Genomic DNA, 18664 nt, shown 5'->3' with positions numbered 1-18664 from the left:
GAGTGTATTACTTAACCTATACCTATTATAGGTATAGGTTAAGTAATAATTGTAATTACGAAGCAATAAGATGCTTATCTTAACATACTTAGAAGATTAGGTAAGGTCGGTGTGTTCTATGAAGCTTTTCAAGGTAAACTAGTATGTTTAGTATGTCACCTATGCATGTATTTAATAAGTCAATATTGACTGTAAGAAAGTGCGAGAGCGGGTTGCACAGACACTCCACATCGTTCATCTCAATGTCCTTATCACTAGTATCAGATGCCCGTGTTAGGTCTTTATCCGAAATGTAGTCTTCAATATCACTGATAGGGTCATCATCATCAAACAATATGTCCTGTATTTCCACATCTGAGAGTTGTTTCTCAGCAATGCAACTGATTGGGAACCGGGAGCTGGATGTGGATGCATCAGACATGGTTGCTACCTTGAAAGTGAACCTTCCCACAGCTGTGAGGCATGCTGGGATTTTTTTCAAAATAGTGAACACTCACTGGAGGCCTCAGGCTTCCATCTTGTACTCAAGTGACCATGCGCCAGGTTTGAATCCTACAATATACCTACAATCGCCTTATGGTGCCCTGCACACCCCTTGATCCAGCACCTTAAAGCACTCTGTGCAGTGCAGAGGTTAAGGATGAGGAGTTTTCACAGGAACAGTTTTTAAGATACATTGATAACAATTAATTATGTAAATTAAACCTTTACAGTGCTATTCATAGTATTTTTAGCAACCATTAAAATTAGTATTGCATTCTGAATAATGTCATATCAAAAGAGTTGATCTCTTGTGTTTTCTCTTTGATCTTCAGTGGGTATGGCTCCGGTGCAGTATCATCAACAACCTTGAGTGAAGATTCTCTCTCTGTGCGCAGTGTCAGTGTTGATGAAACCCCAGATAAAGACCTCCCTACAAATCATACCACCATGGATCTGTCCACAATTAGGTATTATTGTATATCCAAACATATTTTTTCACATAAACATTAAGCTTGATTAAGGATAAAACATGCATTATACATTAGATAGAATTTATTTAATTTTATTTAACTCCATGTATAGTATATATTTTGATATTTGCCCAAAAATAATTTTTCTCTGCATATACAGTGATTACTAGAGTCGATAAAGTACTGCATATAACAATTGCTAAACAGTTTGTATTGGCTACCCATTACATTTTTTGTAACAAAAGCAATAATAACTACAGTATTGCTATCATGGTCCACCCGCTCAGAGTGTAACCAACATTAAACATTTTAGGCCTCAAAAGGCCCTATTCAGCAATGCATAAATTGTTCATACTCCTTTTACATTCTCTAAGTTATTTTCTGTGGAGAGGCCTCCTTCCTTGGGGTGGTCCTCACCCTTAAGGTAAGCCAGGGGTCTTGGGCTTTCTGTTTTGCCTGGGGTTTGGGGGTGTTTTTGGCTGGTGGGGTGCACTGCGGTTGCTCAGCGTACACTTTCCACAGGTGTTTAACCCCTTAACTGCGCCAGCTGAGTATTCTCAGTCACTTTTTTATTTTTTGGTACTAATTCAAAACGTGTGCACGGTTGGTTGTGTACGAGATGGATGCCTGAGGCCGTCAGTGAGCGGCGGCCATTTTGAAAAAAAATCTTAGAATGCCCCAGGCCTGAGGGTAGCCTCAGTTTTGATCGAGCAACCATGGCCGATGCACGCGCCTCCAGCTCCCAGTTGCCTGTGGGATGTGCTGTTGCAAAACCGCTTTCTCCAGGGGAGATAAACAGTTTATTGTTTGAAGATGAAGTGGAATATTATATTGATGACCCAAGGGTTGATAGAGACATAACACAAGGGTCCAGTGAAAGTGAAACAGATACAGATGAAGACGATACAGTGAGTGTGTATCGTTCAGGGCGAGCTGCACGTACAGTGAAGCGTCACAAGTCATCGCCCTTGCCAGTATTATCTCCACCACCACCTCCATCTCCCATATTTGACGAAAGTGATACTATTGAGTCATTTTCTGTTTAGTGACGCTGCTTCTGATACAAGTAGCATAGATGAGGCAAGGGCTAGCAGCTACCGTTGTGGCGGTGTTACCAGGCACAAATCTGCTGTCTCAGCAGGTCGCCCTGCCAAGCGCTGCCATGTCACAACAACACTGATGACAGTGTTGCCTCTACATCTACTTTCCCTGCTCGCCCTACTAGTAGACAAGATAGAAGACCTCCAACTCCTCCCCATAGGAGATTTAGTGCAAGAAAACGCACCCATAGTGGAGTCAATCGTCGCGGTGCTAATAGGAGAACGGCTGAATTTGTGTGGGAGGACTGTGATATTTTTGTACCACACAAACCTCAATTTGATGAGTGATGTGGGGGTTGCACCCATGTTCCTGTACACAGGTGAAGACATGATGGAATGGAATATTTTCGTGCATATTTTAACGAGCAGTTCATGCAACATCTTGTTGCCGAAACCAACAGATATGCAGGGGAATTTATTGAAGGAGGAATATTACAGGCTTCACGTATGATATGTTGGAAGGACACCATTGTGGCTGAGCTGTATGTGTTCTTTGCTCTATGTATGCTCCAAAAACATTCGGAGAAGCAAATTATACAGGATTATTGGAACAAAGAAGCTGCCATTCCATCACCTGTGTTCAGCAAGTACATGTCACGAGACAGGTTTCTGCTACTACTACGGTGCCTACACTTTGAAAACCTTTAAAATTTTTATAGAAATAATCGACTTTGGAGAGTGTGAAAAGTGTTCAATGATCTCGGAGGGAAATTTCGTGATTACTTTGTACCTGGACAGAATGTTGTCATTGATGAATCCCTAGTTCTTTTCAAGAGACGTCTTCTCTTCAAACAGTACATCCCATCGAAATGGCACCATTTTGGCCTCAAATTTTTTGTACTGTGCGAATGTGAAACCGGAATGGTGATCGATATGATATATTCTGGTACAGACGTAGACATACCCTCAGAGGATCCTCTCTGGTTTTCTGGCAGTGTAGTGAAAACGCTAATGGAACCACTGCTGATCAAGGGGCACATTCTGTACACTGACAATGTAAGGTACATTGTCAGTGTACAGACACTCGGTGGCACGGGCCATTCAAGCACTGCGAGTTGCCACAAATATATTTTCAATTATTTGTTCTATGTAATTTCTGATGTGGTTTTATTTGTTTTTCTATCGTATATGATGCATATTTGTGTCCTTTACAATATGTATACAGTAGAACGTTCCTAATGTTCTCTGGAACTGTGATACATTTGTCAGTAATGTGTCCACAATAAATGTTTATTGTCGCAATATTACTTGTTAAAAATTCACTAAAATTACAATATATACAGTTTCACACACTATTTACACAGTAACACACTGTATTATACACTCAGTACTTCGGAAGTGAGTAATAATCAATGAAGTAGTCCTTGGTACAGTGTGACTTCGCTCTCATTGCACCAGGTACAGATAGATTTTCGCTTCCCGTTTCTTCGTTCTGTGTGCTTGCAAATAATGCACTCGCGTACACCCTTAGCTTTAGTACTTGTAGGTGGTATATAGCCAAGCTTGTAAAGCATAAGGTAGTCTTGAAAAGATTATAGGAAAAGATCAGTTTGTAAGGTAGCCTTGAAAAGATCGCTTTGTAAGGTCCCACAATGGAAGAGATTCAGCTGTCCTCGAAGAGTGTCAGTCAATCTGTAAGAAATTCAAGCATTCTGGAAGAGATTCAGCTATTCTTGAAAATATCTATGGAAAGCACGACCATGGAAGCCGCTAACACTGTTCATCTATGCTACTTTTATCAGATGCATCATCACTGAACCCAGAAAACGATTCATCTATGTATCCTATCTAAAAATTGGAGATGGTATAGGTGGGCAAGGGTGACGCTCAGAGCTACTACTGGATACACTCGCTGTATCATCCTCATAGGTGCTGTATCATAATGCTAGGTCATTACATTCGACGTTGGTTTTTTGGGGTTATAACTATAAATTTGTTATCAAAATGTTCGTAAATTAGCCTCAAGAGAATAAATATAAAATGAGAGTTGTATTTATAATAGATTACATGTGAAAGCAATGAATATGTGAATGTCTATAAATATCAGATGACGCATGTCCGTGTCATCGAAACATTTACTGTCAGGGTACAGATGATGCGTTTTAACAATGTTGGAATCCAAAAATGTTTACATAATTTGTTCTTAAATACATCACAAAACAATAAATAGCTTCAGTACTTGGATACCACTCCACAAGCTTCAGATGTTCCTTTTTGTATCAGATACCTCTGTTACCATTTTATGTGCACAATTATTCAGTGTGGTTTTCAGTATTGCTTTTATTTCACTTAAAAGTACTCATGTTTCTTCACTGCAACATTGCCTTCATATATTAAATGTATACATGTAATTTCAGTTCTGGAGAAAGTGACTCCAGTGATACAAGAACAGTAATCAATCAACAATTTGAGAGTCTTCGTTTTAATGAATCTTCAGAAACTTCTCATATCAACAATAGTCACACACAGTCTGAAAATAACTTGAAATTATTTGATGATGAAGAAAATAAGGAAAATTCAACGACTCAAATATTGAATTCTAGTAATATTCCATGTATCACTAATTCCTCCAAAATAATAAGCTCTACTCCTACAAAATCAGTGAGTCCAATTTCTCCTGCACTGTCCTCTTCCTCGTCTACCTCATCATTGTCAGTTAATACTAGTTCAGAAGTTGTGATGAGGCACAGCAATTCTAACAAGAGGAATCCTGCTCATCGTATGTCTTTCCCTCTCACCCAGTCTCATTCAGCAATAACTGATTATCATACAATGAATGGAGCATCATCATCTGAGTGTGTTGGTAAGAGAGAATCAATTTTATCATTTTCTTGTCAAAACATTGAATTAAAATTCTGTATAATTATGTGATACAGCACCAAAAAACAACTCTGAAATAGGTTTTGATATTTCTTCTTTAAACGTGCATTTAACATTTATATATATATATATATATCCATTAGATGATGCAGAGAAAACTCCATCTGTCATCAACAAGCCACTGGCATCATTACCAGACTGGTGTGAGGTTGGAGAGAGTATCCAAATCCGACCCTACAACTATTCAGGAGTCATTGCCTACATTGGCCACACTGAATTTGCACTAGGGACCTGGATTGGAGTTGAACTAGATGTTCCTATGGGTGAGGCACATATTTTAAATTAGGTTTACAGTTAGAACTTTATTACAGATGTCCTTAAACTTGTTAAATGAGGATGCATTCAAGGAAACCAAAGAAAGTCATGAAACTAGTAACTTTTGAACTTGTCTTATGAAACTTGTAGGGTTGCTTCCATATAGCACAGTAATTATAACAATAATAATAATATTTTGAATAATAATAATAATATTATTATTATTGTTATTATTATTATTATTATTATTATTATTATTATTATTATTATTATTATTATTATTATCTTATTCTCGCTAGAGTACATACATAGATACAATACATACATACATACTGTACGAACGCCAAGCAATGTTTATTAAAGCATATAGGAAAATACATTAATTAGAACTAACATATTCATTGTCAATACAGAGGTACCTCGGTTTAAGAGTTTAATCCATTCCTGGGGACGGCTCGTAACCCGAATACTCGTAAACCGAAGCTAATTTCCCCATAAGAAATAATGGGAAATGGATTAATCCATTCCTGACTACCCAAAAACCTCACTTCAAACTAAATTTTATACCCAATTCATTGAAATCACACTATAAAACTATGTTCAAGTTATTACTTACCCTTGCTGAGGACTGCTGTTGGCATATGGAAGATGGTGAGGAGGGGGGAGGAGAAGAGGTGTTACTGTTTGAAAGGGGAGTTCCCTTCCATTATAACATCAGGCAGTGAGGACCTCTCTGGAGTGCATTCTCTGGCACATTTTGCCTGCATACCACTAGGTCCTGGTTGTGGCTCACTGCTCGATGTTCTCAAAACAAAGCAGTCCATTGATGATTGTTTTCCCTTCTCCGCAAGGTGTCTGTAGTGAGGCATCACATTGTCATTGAAAAGATTAATGCAACGGCCTACTACAGCTTTCTCTGGGCGAGTCGTTTCAATAAAAGTTTGCATTTCTTCCCACATCTAGAAAAATGAGGGCAGTAATCAGAGGCAATGTATCGGAATGGAGAAATGTCACAAGTGGAGTACCACAGGGTTCAGTTCTTGCACCAGTGATGTTTATTGTGTACATAAATGATCTACCAGTTGGTATACAGAATTATATGAACATGTTTGCTGATGATGCTAAGATAATAGGAAGGATAAGAAATTTAGATGATTGTCATGCCCTTCAAGAAGACCTGGACAAAATAAGTATATGGAGCACCACTTGGCAAATGGAATTTAATGTTAATAAATGTCATGTTATGGAATGTGGAATAGGAGAACATAGACCCCACACAACCTATATATTATGTGAGAAATCTTTAAAGAATTCTGATAAAGAAAGAGATCTAGGAGTGGTTCTAGATAGAAAACTATCACCTGAGGACCACATTAAGAATATTGTGCAAGGAGCCTATGCAATGCTTTCTAACTTCAGAATTGCATTTAAATACATGGATGGCGATATACTAAAGAAATTGTTCATGACTTTTGTTAGGCCAAAGCTAGAATATGCAGCTGTTGTGTGGTGCCCATATCTTAAGAAGCACATCAACAAACTGGAAAAGGTGCAAAGACATGCTACTAAGTGGCTCCCAGAACTGAAGGGCAAGAGCTACGAGGAGAGGTTAGAAGCATTAAATATGCCAAAACTAGAAGACAGAAGAAAAAGAGGTGATATGATCACTACGTACAAAATAGTAACAGGAATTGATAAAATCGACAGGGAAGACTTCCTGAGACCTGGAACTTCAAGAACAAGAGGCCATAGATTTAAACTAGCTAAACACAGTTGCCGAAGAAATATAAGAAAATTCACCTTCGCAAATAGAGTGGTAGACGGTTGGAACAAGTTAAGTGAGAAGGTGGTGGAGGCCAAGACCGTCAGTAGTTTCAAAGCGTTATATGACAAAGAGTGCTGGGAAGACGGGACACCACGAGCGTAGCTCTCATCCTGTAACTACACTTAGGTAATTACACTTAGGTAATTACATCTGTTACCACTTCTTAATGATTGCAGAAGGGACATTCTCTTCTGCCTCCTCCTCCTCCACTGGAGAAACATCCTCAGCTGTGTCTCCTTGCTGTTCCTATTGAAGGGCTTGGAGTTCGTCGGTGGTTAGTTCTTCATTGTGTTCTTCCACCAACTCCTCCACATCAGCACCATTCAATTCCAAGCTCATTTGCCGGCCCAGAGTAACAATTTCCTCAACAATAGGCACATCATATACAGGCTCAAATACCTCAAAGTCTAGTTCTGTCACACATTCAGGTCACAATTTTCTCCAGACAGAGATCAGGGTTCTTTGAGTCACTTCTTGCCAAGATTTGTCAGTTTTAAAGCACTACAAATGTTAAAATGGTGTTTCCTGAACTCTCTGAGGGTGAGTTTTGTGGCTTCAGTCACTTCAAAACATTTCCGGAAAAGTGCCCTTTCATAAAGTTTCTTAAAATTCTCTATGATTTTCTGGTCCATAGGCTGAATTAGAGGAGTGGTGTTAGGAGGAAGGAACTTTACTGTGAGAAATTTACTGTATCTGTGCAACAATTCATCTTCCAAGCCTGGAGGATGAGCAGGAGCATTGTCGAGGAGAAGCAGGGCCTTGAGTAGCAAGTGTTTCTCCTGCGGATATTTTTCTATGGCAGGGCACACCACTTCAGTCACCCACTCCGAAAAAAAACTCCTTGTCACCCATGCCTTATTATTAGTCCTCCACATTACATACATTTGGTTTTTCTGCACTTTATACTGTTTGAAAACCCTTGGATTTTCAGAATGATACACAAGCAAGGGTTTAATTTTCAAATCGCCACTCGCATTTGAACACAGCATAAGCGTAAACCTATCTTTGTTCGGCTTTGTCTGGCTACCTATCCGGCTTGTGTCCGGGCAATGATTTTTCCTCTTTGGTAATATATGTCCTCTTAGGCAATCTTTTCCAGAACAATCCTGTCTCATCACAATTAAACACTTGTTGTGGTAGATATCTTTCAGCCTCTGCAAACTCTTTAAATTCTTCAATAAATCTTTCAGCCACTGGTTTGTCTGAGCTGGCAGCCTCCCCATGCCTCACAACACTATGAATACCACTTCTTTTTCTAAATTTCTCAAACCATCCCCCTACTTGCCTTAAACTCTTTCGTATCTGCATCACTCCTTCCAGGGGTTTTCTTTACAAGGTCTTCGTGCAATACCCTGGCTTTCGCACAAATGATGGCCTCTGAAACACTATCACCCTTTAACTCCTTGTCGTGTATCCAAATTAATAACAATTTTTCCACATCTTCAAGTATTTGTGGTCTTTGTTTTGTGATTGTTGATATGCCTTTTGCCACTTTAGCACTCATAATGTCCTTTTTCTTGGCAAGTATAGTGCATATCATTGATGTGGATTTGTTGTACTGCCTACAAAGTTCAACAACATGTGCACCATTTTCATGCTTCTGAATGATCTCTTGCTTTTCCTCTATTGTTCTCCTCACATGTGATTTATGGTCAAATAGAAAAAAATCCAAAAAGAAAGAGTAAATCCTTGTGAAGAATTCAGGTGGGATAGTCACTGGGCTTGAGGCACTGGTAAACTGAGCGGTGATCGCCATTCCACCACGCACTAGATCGGCCCGTACACGTATCAACACCCTCGTATCCTGAGGTAACGCTCGTATCCCGATACAAATTTTCCGAGCAAATCCTGCTCGTAACCCGAAAAACTCGTAACCATGGGCGCTCGTACTCTGAGGTACCACTGTATCTTTAACTTCAATTATCTCTCAAATAGGAATTTCAACTTTGAGACCCGATAAAAAATTCAATTTTTGACCAATTCTCACCAATTTTAAATATTATATGCAATGTTTTTAGTTCTATAATCTCCTACATTTTTAGTCATATAGTCATAACGTATGGAGTTATAATTTTTTACATATAAATTTGGCACATACAGTATTTGGATGGCCACATTGAAAAAATGTTTTACAGTAAACTATACTCTCAAACAATATTTTGTCCTAGAAACATGAATATTATATGCCATTCTGAGACTAACTGCTAATAAAATAACAATTGGGGACATTTTAAGATTTTTATCACTAATTTAAAAATGTGATTTTTGTTTTTTAACTTTTTTTCTGTTCATGGTATGATGTTGATCCATTAGGAAAAACTGGAGCATTTACCATGATGATATTATTCAAAAAAAATGTATTGTGTTTGTGGAAGTTTTGGTGCACTCTCACAGGGTTCCTAAAGGGTTAAAGTACTTCTATCTGCAGTGTTTTGTACTAATTTACTGATGGTAACTAGTTTTTCCTAATTGCTTGCCTAACTTCTGCTTCTTGGCCATTTGTGGTTTTGACTTCCAAACACATTTCCTTGATTGTGTCTCTCTCTTTTACAACTTGTGCATATGTCTCTCTTATTTCTTCTTTATACTTTTCTAGTTCTTTATTAGCCTCCTCTATTTGAGTTGCCAATGAAGTTTCTTGTTGCATCTACTTGCATCTACTTGCATCTACTCCATGTTAGCCCTCAGGCTCCCTTAGAGTTGTTCACCATATGAGTCTATTTTCTTGTTAGTTTCTTCAAATTCCCTACTCTTCACTTTCCATGCCTCATTTTCCTTTACTAGTTCCTTGATGTGTTCCTCCTGCATCCTTACCTTATCAGTCAAGCTGCAAATTTCCTTACCTTGCTGGAAAATACTTCCTTTCAAATTACAAAACTCAATCTTGAGACCTTCATTTTCTTGTTCTAATTTAATAACCTTTTCTTCATTATTCTTTAGCATGTCCTCAATAATCACTAACTTGCCAAGATAACCACCTTTCATTACATCTTGTTGCGAGAAACCTGCAAAACATTCCCTTGCTGGGGTACTGTCCTCCCCTGTGGGGAGGACAGTACCATCTTTGTTGACAGTCTGCTGTTTTGAAAGATCAACTTTTCTACCCAAGATTTTTCATTCACCAACACTTATTTCTTATCTCAGTTTATTTTCAAATTTCCTACACCTTCATGTGTTCTGGGACATCACGTGCAACCCTCACCCTACGCCCCACACTTAGATAATTTGAATTATCCTGGAGCCTGCAGCAGTGTGACTCTTCAGTGTATTAATCTATTTTTTTTTAAAGTGCATAGTGTGTATATGTGTAATTGATTGATAAAGATTCGGCGACCCAAGAGGTGGCATGGGCATGAAAGGGTACATGGGTGTGTGAGAGAAATATATAGTGGATATGATAGAGGAAAATAGATCAGGAGTCAGTACAGTAGACAACTGACAGTTTGAATGGTGGGGTCCAGTAGCTAACAGCTCAATCCTACAGGTGCAAATAATAAATGCACACCAAAATTCCAAAATTCCCCCATCTCCAAAAACCATTCTTCCCAAAATCTCCACACACCACCCTCTCATGTCTCCAAAAACCACCCTACGACATTTCCACACACTATCCTTCCCTGTCTCCCCACTCCATCCTCCCTTCTCTCCACCTGTCTTAAAACATCATGACCCTTGTCTCCACACACCACATTCCCCTCTCCATACCCCACCCCCATCACTACACACCCCCTCTCCCCAAGTCTCCACACCCACCATCTTCTTTCCACAAACTTCCCTCACCTCCCTCTCCAAATAGCCCAACCACTTGGGCTGGATAGTAGAGCGACGGCCTCACTTCATGCAGATCACCATTCAATTCCTGACTGTCCAAGTGGATGGGCAGCATTTCTTCCCCTCATCCCATCTCAACTCCTTTTCCTGATCCCTACAAAGTGCTGTATACTGTAGTCGTAATGGCTTGGCACTTTCCCCTGATAATTCCTCCCTTCCTTCTCTCTCTCTCCACATATTGTACATCCTCCACCTCCCTCACTATACCACCCTGATGTTCCTTTCCATCCCTTTACCTCCCTCCCAACACACGCATGCCATCTTGCCCATCACTAACCGTTTTCCTTACACACTATCTGCATCAGTGGATGCCTTTAGAATTCAAATCTATCATCTGTTATTTAAATGCTATAGTCTGTGGACTATGAATATAAAACTTCTAAAAACTTCATGAAAGAGGGGTATTGGAGCCGTGGCCCCTTCTGGAGGTACTGCACCGACCCCTTTCACCCTGTGACACTTGCGATAAATGAGGCTGCCTCCAACCTCTAACAGACATTTTCTTTAGATATATATAGAATAGATGGATATAGATATATAGAATAATGGATATAGATATATAGAACAGATGAATATAGATATATAGAATAGATAGATATAGATATATAGAATAGATAGATATAGATATAATAATAATAATAATAATACTGCTCTTTTCACAGGCAAAAATGATGGTTCAGTAAATGGTGTTCGATATTTTGCCTCTCGTCCAAAATGCGGCATGTTTGTCAAGCCAGAGAAACTACTTTTGGATCGAAGAGGGCGTGCTATGAGACTTGCACGAAGTAATGGCACAGAAGGTGGATTGGGTGATATGAAGCGTTCGCGATCCACTGCAGAGAGACTCAGTGATGTGGGCATTAGAAAAGGCACCAGCAAAAGTAATCAAATTTAGCATTTTTATTTTAGTTTACAGTGGTATTTGTAGTTTAAAGTATTCTTAGTAAATTTAAAGTTATAAAATACATTATCTACTGCATGATTTATTAGCAGGAAAATATAATTGTTAAATATAATGAAAGGTCCCTCTCTTGGGGCCCTCGGTATCATCTCATGACCTACCAAGAGCGGTGACTAGAATCGTGCTATCGCATTGTGGCAAAATGACTGAAATGTCACAAAACTTAAACAGTAATAGGGAAATATTTGGTACAAATGAATATCAAAGCTTAAAGTTATCCCAAATTATCAAAATATCACCCTGCTGCTGCTACTTCATGCCATGAAATGGCAGCAATAGTCAACTTGTGTCCAGCATACCCCAGCTTGTTCAAGCCTCTGCAAACCCTGAGAATGAATGGTTTAGTAGGGAAAAAAAGGGGACTTGAAAGAGGAATCCAATAAGGGACCCCAAGAAAAGGGCATTTAATTACAATACACTTGATGCTCTATTTCTGAGGCAAACTTCTAAGTATCTTCCCAGAGCTTTCTCCTCATGATGTTTTGCATTATAAAGTCCGCAACTCAAATTGAAAATGCATGCAAGTCTGACCCTTGAATATCAAGCCTATGGATGTTGGAAGGATGTACCCTGGAAACACAAACCGAAACCCTCTCTATTTTCCGCTTGTTACAACTTGTAATAAAGTTGTTACATCTTGGCTTAATGTGTTTATGACGTATTAGAACGTTGTTACAACTTGCTATATTGGTTGTTATAACTGGTTAGGATGTGTTAAAACTTGTTCCAACGTTGTATCAACGTCGTAGTTTCGGTGTGTGTTTGGCGGGTAGCACTCGGTCCACACCTGTGAGAGCTGAAGAGCTCCATTGTGTTTTGAGATTTGAGTGTGATAAACAAGCCATATCACAATGAAAGTGTCTACAAGAAGTGATTATGGCTAGAAGATCTTTAACACTATTGCGCGCGGTTCGGGCACGCCGCAAACTGTGAAGTCTGCTCCCGACGGTTTGGGCGAACGTGCGGCGACACCAAAATGTGTATACTCATATCAGTTTTCCCACCTTAATTCTTGTGCTATGTCATTCATTTTGGTATCACTGTGTTCGCAATAGAATTCTCCACAGGGGTATATGCATATAAGGTCTAAAAGCCCGGCATGACTCCACACAGCAAAGCCTAAAGTCGGCCAAGTTACCTCATGTAATTGGAAGCAGTCTATGTCGGCCATCTATCAGGTCAGGCACCCAGAAAGGTTGGAATTCCAAGATAAACTAGAGTTGTTTAAAAATTGCAAACTGAAAGCCGAACTAGCAAGCAGAACTTCCCAATCGAAAACAAGCAAAAAAGCACTATGTCACCACAGCCGCTGCGCCGCTGTCTGCATAACTCTCTCCTCCCTGGGAGGGGAAGGGGATGTACAAGACCTCCCGCGCTGGCTACCCAATCCCGGTTTACAAGCTGTTGTGTTTGGTGATAGTTGATCGACTCTGGCTCTATCCTTTTGAGCAGTGGTGTCTATAGCAGTGTTGTTCTACTGTAAATACCTAAGTGTAGTTATAGGATGAGAGCTATGCTCGTGGTGTCCCGTCTTCCCAGCACTCTGTCATATAACACTTTGAAACTACTGATGGTCTTTGCCTCCACCACCTTCTCACCTAACGTGTTCCAACCGTCTACCACTGTTTGCGATAGTGAATTTTCTTATATTTCTTCGGCATCTGTGTTTAGCTAGTTTAAATCTGACCTCTTGTTCTTAAAGTTCCAGCTCTCAGGAAGTCTTCCCTATCGATTTTATCAATTCCTGTTACTATTTTGTATGTAGTGATCATATCACCTCTTTTTCTTGTCTTCTAGTTTTGGCATATTTAATGCCTCTAACCTCTCTTCGTAGCTCTTGCCCTTCAGTTCTGGGAGCCACTTAGTAGCATGTCTTTGCACCTTTTCCAGTTTGTTGATGTGCTTCTTAGGATATGGGCACCACACAACCGCTGCATATTCTAGCTTTGGCCTAACAAAAGTCGTGACCAATTTCTTTAGTATTTCGCCATCCATGTATTTAAAAACAATTCTGAAGTTAGAAAGTGTGGCATAGGCTCCTTGCACAATGTTCTTTATGTGGTCCTCAGGTGATAGTTTTCTATCTAGAAGCATCCCTAGATCTCTTTCTTTATCAGAATTCTTTAAAGATTTCTTACATAATTTATAGGTTGTGTGGGGTCTATGTTCTCCTATTCCGCATTCCATAACATGGCATTTACTCACATTAAATTCCATTTGACAAGTGGTGCTCCATATACTTATTTTGTCCAGGTCTTCTTGAAGGGCCTGGCAATCATCTAAGTTTCTTACCCTTCCTATTATCTTAGCATCATCAGCAAACCTGTTCATATAATTCTGTACACCAACTGGTAGATCATTTATGTAGACAATGAACATCACTGGTGCAAAAACTGAACCCTGTGGTACTCGACTTGTGACATTTCTCCAGTCTGATACATTGCCTCTGATTACTGCCCTCATTTTTCTATCGGTCAGAAAATCTTTCATCCATGTTAGAAGCTTACCTGTTACCCCTCCAATATTTTCCAGTTTCCAGAACAACCTCTTATGTGGAACGCTGTCGAAAGCCTTTTTTAGGTCCAGATAGATGCAGTCAACCCAACCATCTCTTTCCTGTAAAATCTCTGTGGCTCGATTATAGAAACTGAGTAAATTCGATACACAGGATCTTCCAGATCGAAAACCATACTGTCTGTCTGATATTATATCATTTCTCTCCAGGTGTTCTACCCATTTAGTTTTTATTATTTTTCCAATATTTTCACTATTACACTTGTCAATGATACAGGTCTACAATTGAGGGGGGTCTTCCCTAATGCCACTTTTGTAGATTAGAACTGTTAGCCTTTTTCCACACGTCTGCTACGATTCCTGTACACAGGGATGCCTGAAAGATCAGGTGAAATGGAATGCTGAGCTCAGGTGCACATTCTCTCAGAACCCATGGTGAAACTCCATCTGGACCAGCTGCTTTGTTCTTACTTAGCTCCTTTAGCATATTTTCCACTTCGTCTCTAGACACCTCTATACACTTTATGTTGTTCTCTGGAATTCTTATTGTGTCTGGTTCTCTGAAGATCTCATTTTGTACAAACACACCTTGGAACTTTTCGTTTAATGTTTCACACATTTCCTTTTCATTTTCTGTGTATCTGTCCCCCATTTTCAACCTCTGAATATTATCCTTTACCTGCAGCTTACTTTTAATGAATTTATAGAAAAGGCCTAGATCTGATTTACATCTGTCTGCTATACTGTTCTCAAAGTTCCTCTCTGCCTCTCTCCTTACCGACATTTGGAAAAATTTGTGCTCGTGTTTGTGTGTGTTTGCCGTTCTGTTGGCTGTCTTCATTTGTGTTTTGGGCAGATATTCAGGCAATATTTCATGAGGTTTTTTGTGGGCGGCCAGGGTTAGGCAGCTTGTCATCGTTACTGGGTTCTCTGTGACCTTGTGTTTCCCTGGGGTGTCTGTCATGCTTATCGGTCTTGCCTTTGAGTTGTTACCTGTGGTACCTGTACTTCCAACTCCTTGGTAAGTCCCGTTTTCCTTGCTCTGTGGATAGTTAGCTTCCAGGAGCCGACAGGGCTTCCCCCAGAAAACCAGTGTTGAATGTAATGAAATGCCAATTTCTGAGTGAGCCCTGGAGGCTCTCCGACACCCTCCCCACTATGGTCGGCCGATTTTCTTCATCCCTGAACTGACAAGTGACGGCCTGGCTGACCCGGGCCGGCGCCCCCCCCTCCCCCCCAACGAGGGGGGGAGATGAAGCTAACTGACAGGGGGCTGGTTTGATGAAGTTTTGGTTGGTTTGTTTCCTTTTAGTAAAGATCTTTTGATATTGTGGTTTTGTGTCTTATATTAAACCATGCAGTGGTTTGTTTTGATATGCCAGGTTCTGGTTCGTGGTCCCCGGTAGGCAAACCACGAACTCCACGACTGATGACACTCCAGTAGTATGGCACTTGTGTGCCATAATATGGTTTGGTAGTATGGTATGTGAGAGGAGCATATGCATCACTTTCCAACTTCAGACTTGCTTGAATATGGATGGTGAAACACTAAAGAAACTGTTCATGACTTTTGTGAGACCAAAATATGCAGTAGTTGTATGGTGCAAATCTCAAGAAGCACATAAATAAACTGGAAAGGTGCAGTGACATGCTACAAAATGACTTCCGGAACTGAAAAACAAGAGTTATGAGGAGAGAGTGGAGGCGTTAAACATGCAAAAACAAGAAGATAGAAGAAAAAGAGGTGATATGATCACTACTTACAAAATACTAACAGGAATTCCTGAAACCAGCAACCTCACAAACAAAAGAACATGGATTCAAGCTAAGGAAACAAAAGTGCTAAAAAATAATAGAAAGTTTTCCTTTGTAGAGTGGTAGACAATTGAAACAAACTACTGTATAGACGGTGGTAGAGGCCAAAACCATCAGAAGTTCCAAAAGATTTTATGACAGGGTACTGGGAAGAAGGGACACCACGAGCGTAGCTCTCATCCTTTAACTGCGCATAGGTAATTACTTACAGCTTCAGGGAACCTCTAGGGCTCACCCAGAAATTGGTGTTAAAATACATCAAATGCTTTTTTTTATACTTTTTTTAATGAGGATGATTGTAATAATTCCCTCTGTGAGGGAACCAGATTCAGGCTTTAGTCCCCAATACGCCATGCTGGACTCCTAAGGCTGATGCGACTTAACAGTGGGGGGCTTCAGGCAGCCACCATTTCGCCCCCTCTAGAAAAAGAGCATTTCACGACATACAATGCTTGCTTTATGAATGCTGTTATATATAAAAGATTATGATGATCTTACAAATATGCATTTATCACCATGACATTTTTCTCCTCATTCGTTTGTAAAGTATTTTAAAACACTGGCTATATTTACCTACAGATTACAATTTTTCAGGTGACTGTCTCAACACCATGAGACGATCAAAGAGCCGAGCTGAAGGTCTCTCTTCAATGTCTGACCGCTCAAAATCTATGTTTTCTCGCAATAGAAAGTAACATGAAATCCATATCCAGAAACTTGCTCCAGAACTAAGGCTGTTATTGAGTGCACTCTATGAATTGTGTCAACTGAAGTACAGTAGAGCATACCAAATACAAGTTTTGGCTTGTGGTCATGTTGTTATTACTGTTAAAAGCTGGTTGTTTGGGAAATTACTAAAAGAAAATTAAAACAAAAAATTGGTAAGGGGAAGAAATTTAAAGCAAGCACAACCATGATAGAAGCCCCACCCTACCTTCCATCAAGTGTTATCCCGCAAATACGTCCCTGTTATCCCTCCATTGTGAGATCCTTATTGTATGGTAGCAATAGATATTGTACTTGTTTCAGGATTGAAGAACTTCCAGTATAGGACCCCACCAATGTTCTTTTTCTTTTAATACAAAATTAAATTTTTGTACTTGGGGATATTTTTTTATAACTTCAAATCCAAGGCATTGTTTGTTTGGAAAGAAATAATCATTGCCTTTAGAAATCAGTTTTGTCCAGAATGTATAGACTTCATACCATTTCATACCAATCCATGTACAGTGTAATGAAGACAAATATTATAGCAAAGCATAAATGTTTTTACTGGTGGTATGAATTGTGAAATATAGCATTTGCTTTGTGTGTTTAGAAGTCTTGGAACATAGGAATAGATGCTTCTGTGAAATGTGAAGAACTTGATCCTCCTCCCCCCCCCCCCCAAAAAAAAAAGTAGCAACAGTATTTTCATTTTTAAACATTAATAGTCCATCTGTCATTTCATTCTACTATTGCAGGAAAAAATAACGTTGTTTGATCAAGTACTTCAAGTATTTTTTAAAAAATGTTGTAAGTAATAATGATGATTGGTGAGGTCTTCATAATTCATCTGTATATAAAATTGTAACTATTTTCAGTCATTTTGTTGCCATATTCTTTAGTTGTACAGTTATTTTTATGCCAGTCCAATTGTGATCATCTTATTTATGGTAAATATTAAAATATATATACAAATATATACATACACACTCATTTTATTTATTTAAAAAAAATTAATATATATATATATATATATATATATATATATATATATATATATATATATATATATATATATATATATATATATATATATATATGACATATGACAATGTCAGACCACGGAGGAAAAATGAAACGGGAAATTTCCTTAAGTACTTTCGTATATTAAATACATCTTCAGAAGGTCATTTTACAGATCGAGTGATGGGTATAAATAGGCAGGAAGGAGTGGTGAAGTAAGGTGAGGTACAATACTTGGACAAGTATTGTACCTCACCTTACTTGTAAAATGACCTTCTGAAGATGTATTTAATATACGAAAGTACTTAAGGAAATTTCCTGTTTCATTTTTCCTCCGTGGTCTGACATTGTCACATTCTTAATCACGTGTTTATTTTCATGATATACACACACACACACACACACACACACACATACATACATACATACATACATACATACATACATACATACATACATACATACATACATATATATATATATATATATATATATATATATATATATATATATATACATATACATATATATATATATATATATATATATACAGAGCACCACTTGGTTTCCGAACTTTAGTTATCCGAAACTTCCAGTTTCCCGATTGGGGTTGGGGAGTCATGCTACCCGAACAAAGTTCGGGTAGGAAGGGGTCCACCAAGCGTCACGCCGGCTTGTGGTGGTGGGTGGGCGATGGTCCAGTTTGCCCACTGTGACTTCACAGATTCACGGCCTATTATTCCTATTATTTTGAATTGCCATAAGGCTGGAATGTTCATTCTGTGCTTTTGTTTTACATATC

At 39.0% G+C, this 18664-nt stretch overlaps 1 protein-coding gene across 6 annotated transcripts in view; it reads left to right on the top strand.

The window, feature by feature from the left end:
• Khc-73 (Kinesin heavy chain 73) overlaps positions 1-17012 on the top strand; it is a 228395-nt gene extending 211383 nt beyond the window's left edge. For 5 of the 6 annotated variants that reach the window (XM_069333999.1, XM_045753956.2, XM_045753958.2 and 2 more), the window contains 5 exons: positions 816-950; positions 4411-4856; positions 5017-5196; positions 11507-11725; positions 16729-16976. In XM_069333999.1, the coding sequence (XP_069190100.1) occupies positions 816-950; positions 4411-4856; positions 5017-5196; positions 11507-11725; positions 16729-16829 (1081 nt within the window). In that variant the 3' untranslated portion in view covers positions 16830-16976. Of the gene's footprint in view, positions 1-815; positions 951-4410; positions 4857-5016; positions 5197-11506; positions 11726-16728 lie in introns of all 6 variants that reach the window. The other variant, XM_069334000.1, reaches the window with a different exon arrangement.
• The last annotated feature ends 1652 nt before the right edge of the window (positions 17013-18664 follow it).

Source organism: Procambarus clarkii, chromosome 30 (assembly GCF_040958095.1).
Source record: "Procambarus clarkii isolate CNS0578487 chromosome 30, FALCON_Pclarkii_2.0, whole genome shotgun sequence".
NCBI classification, from domain to species: Eukaryota; Metazoa; Arthropoda; class Malacostraca; order Decapoda; family Cambaridae; genus Procambarus; species Procambarus clarkii.
This window is presented reverse-complemented; position numbering and strand designations above follow the sequence as displayed.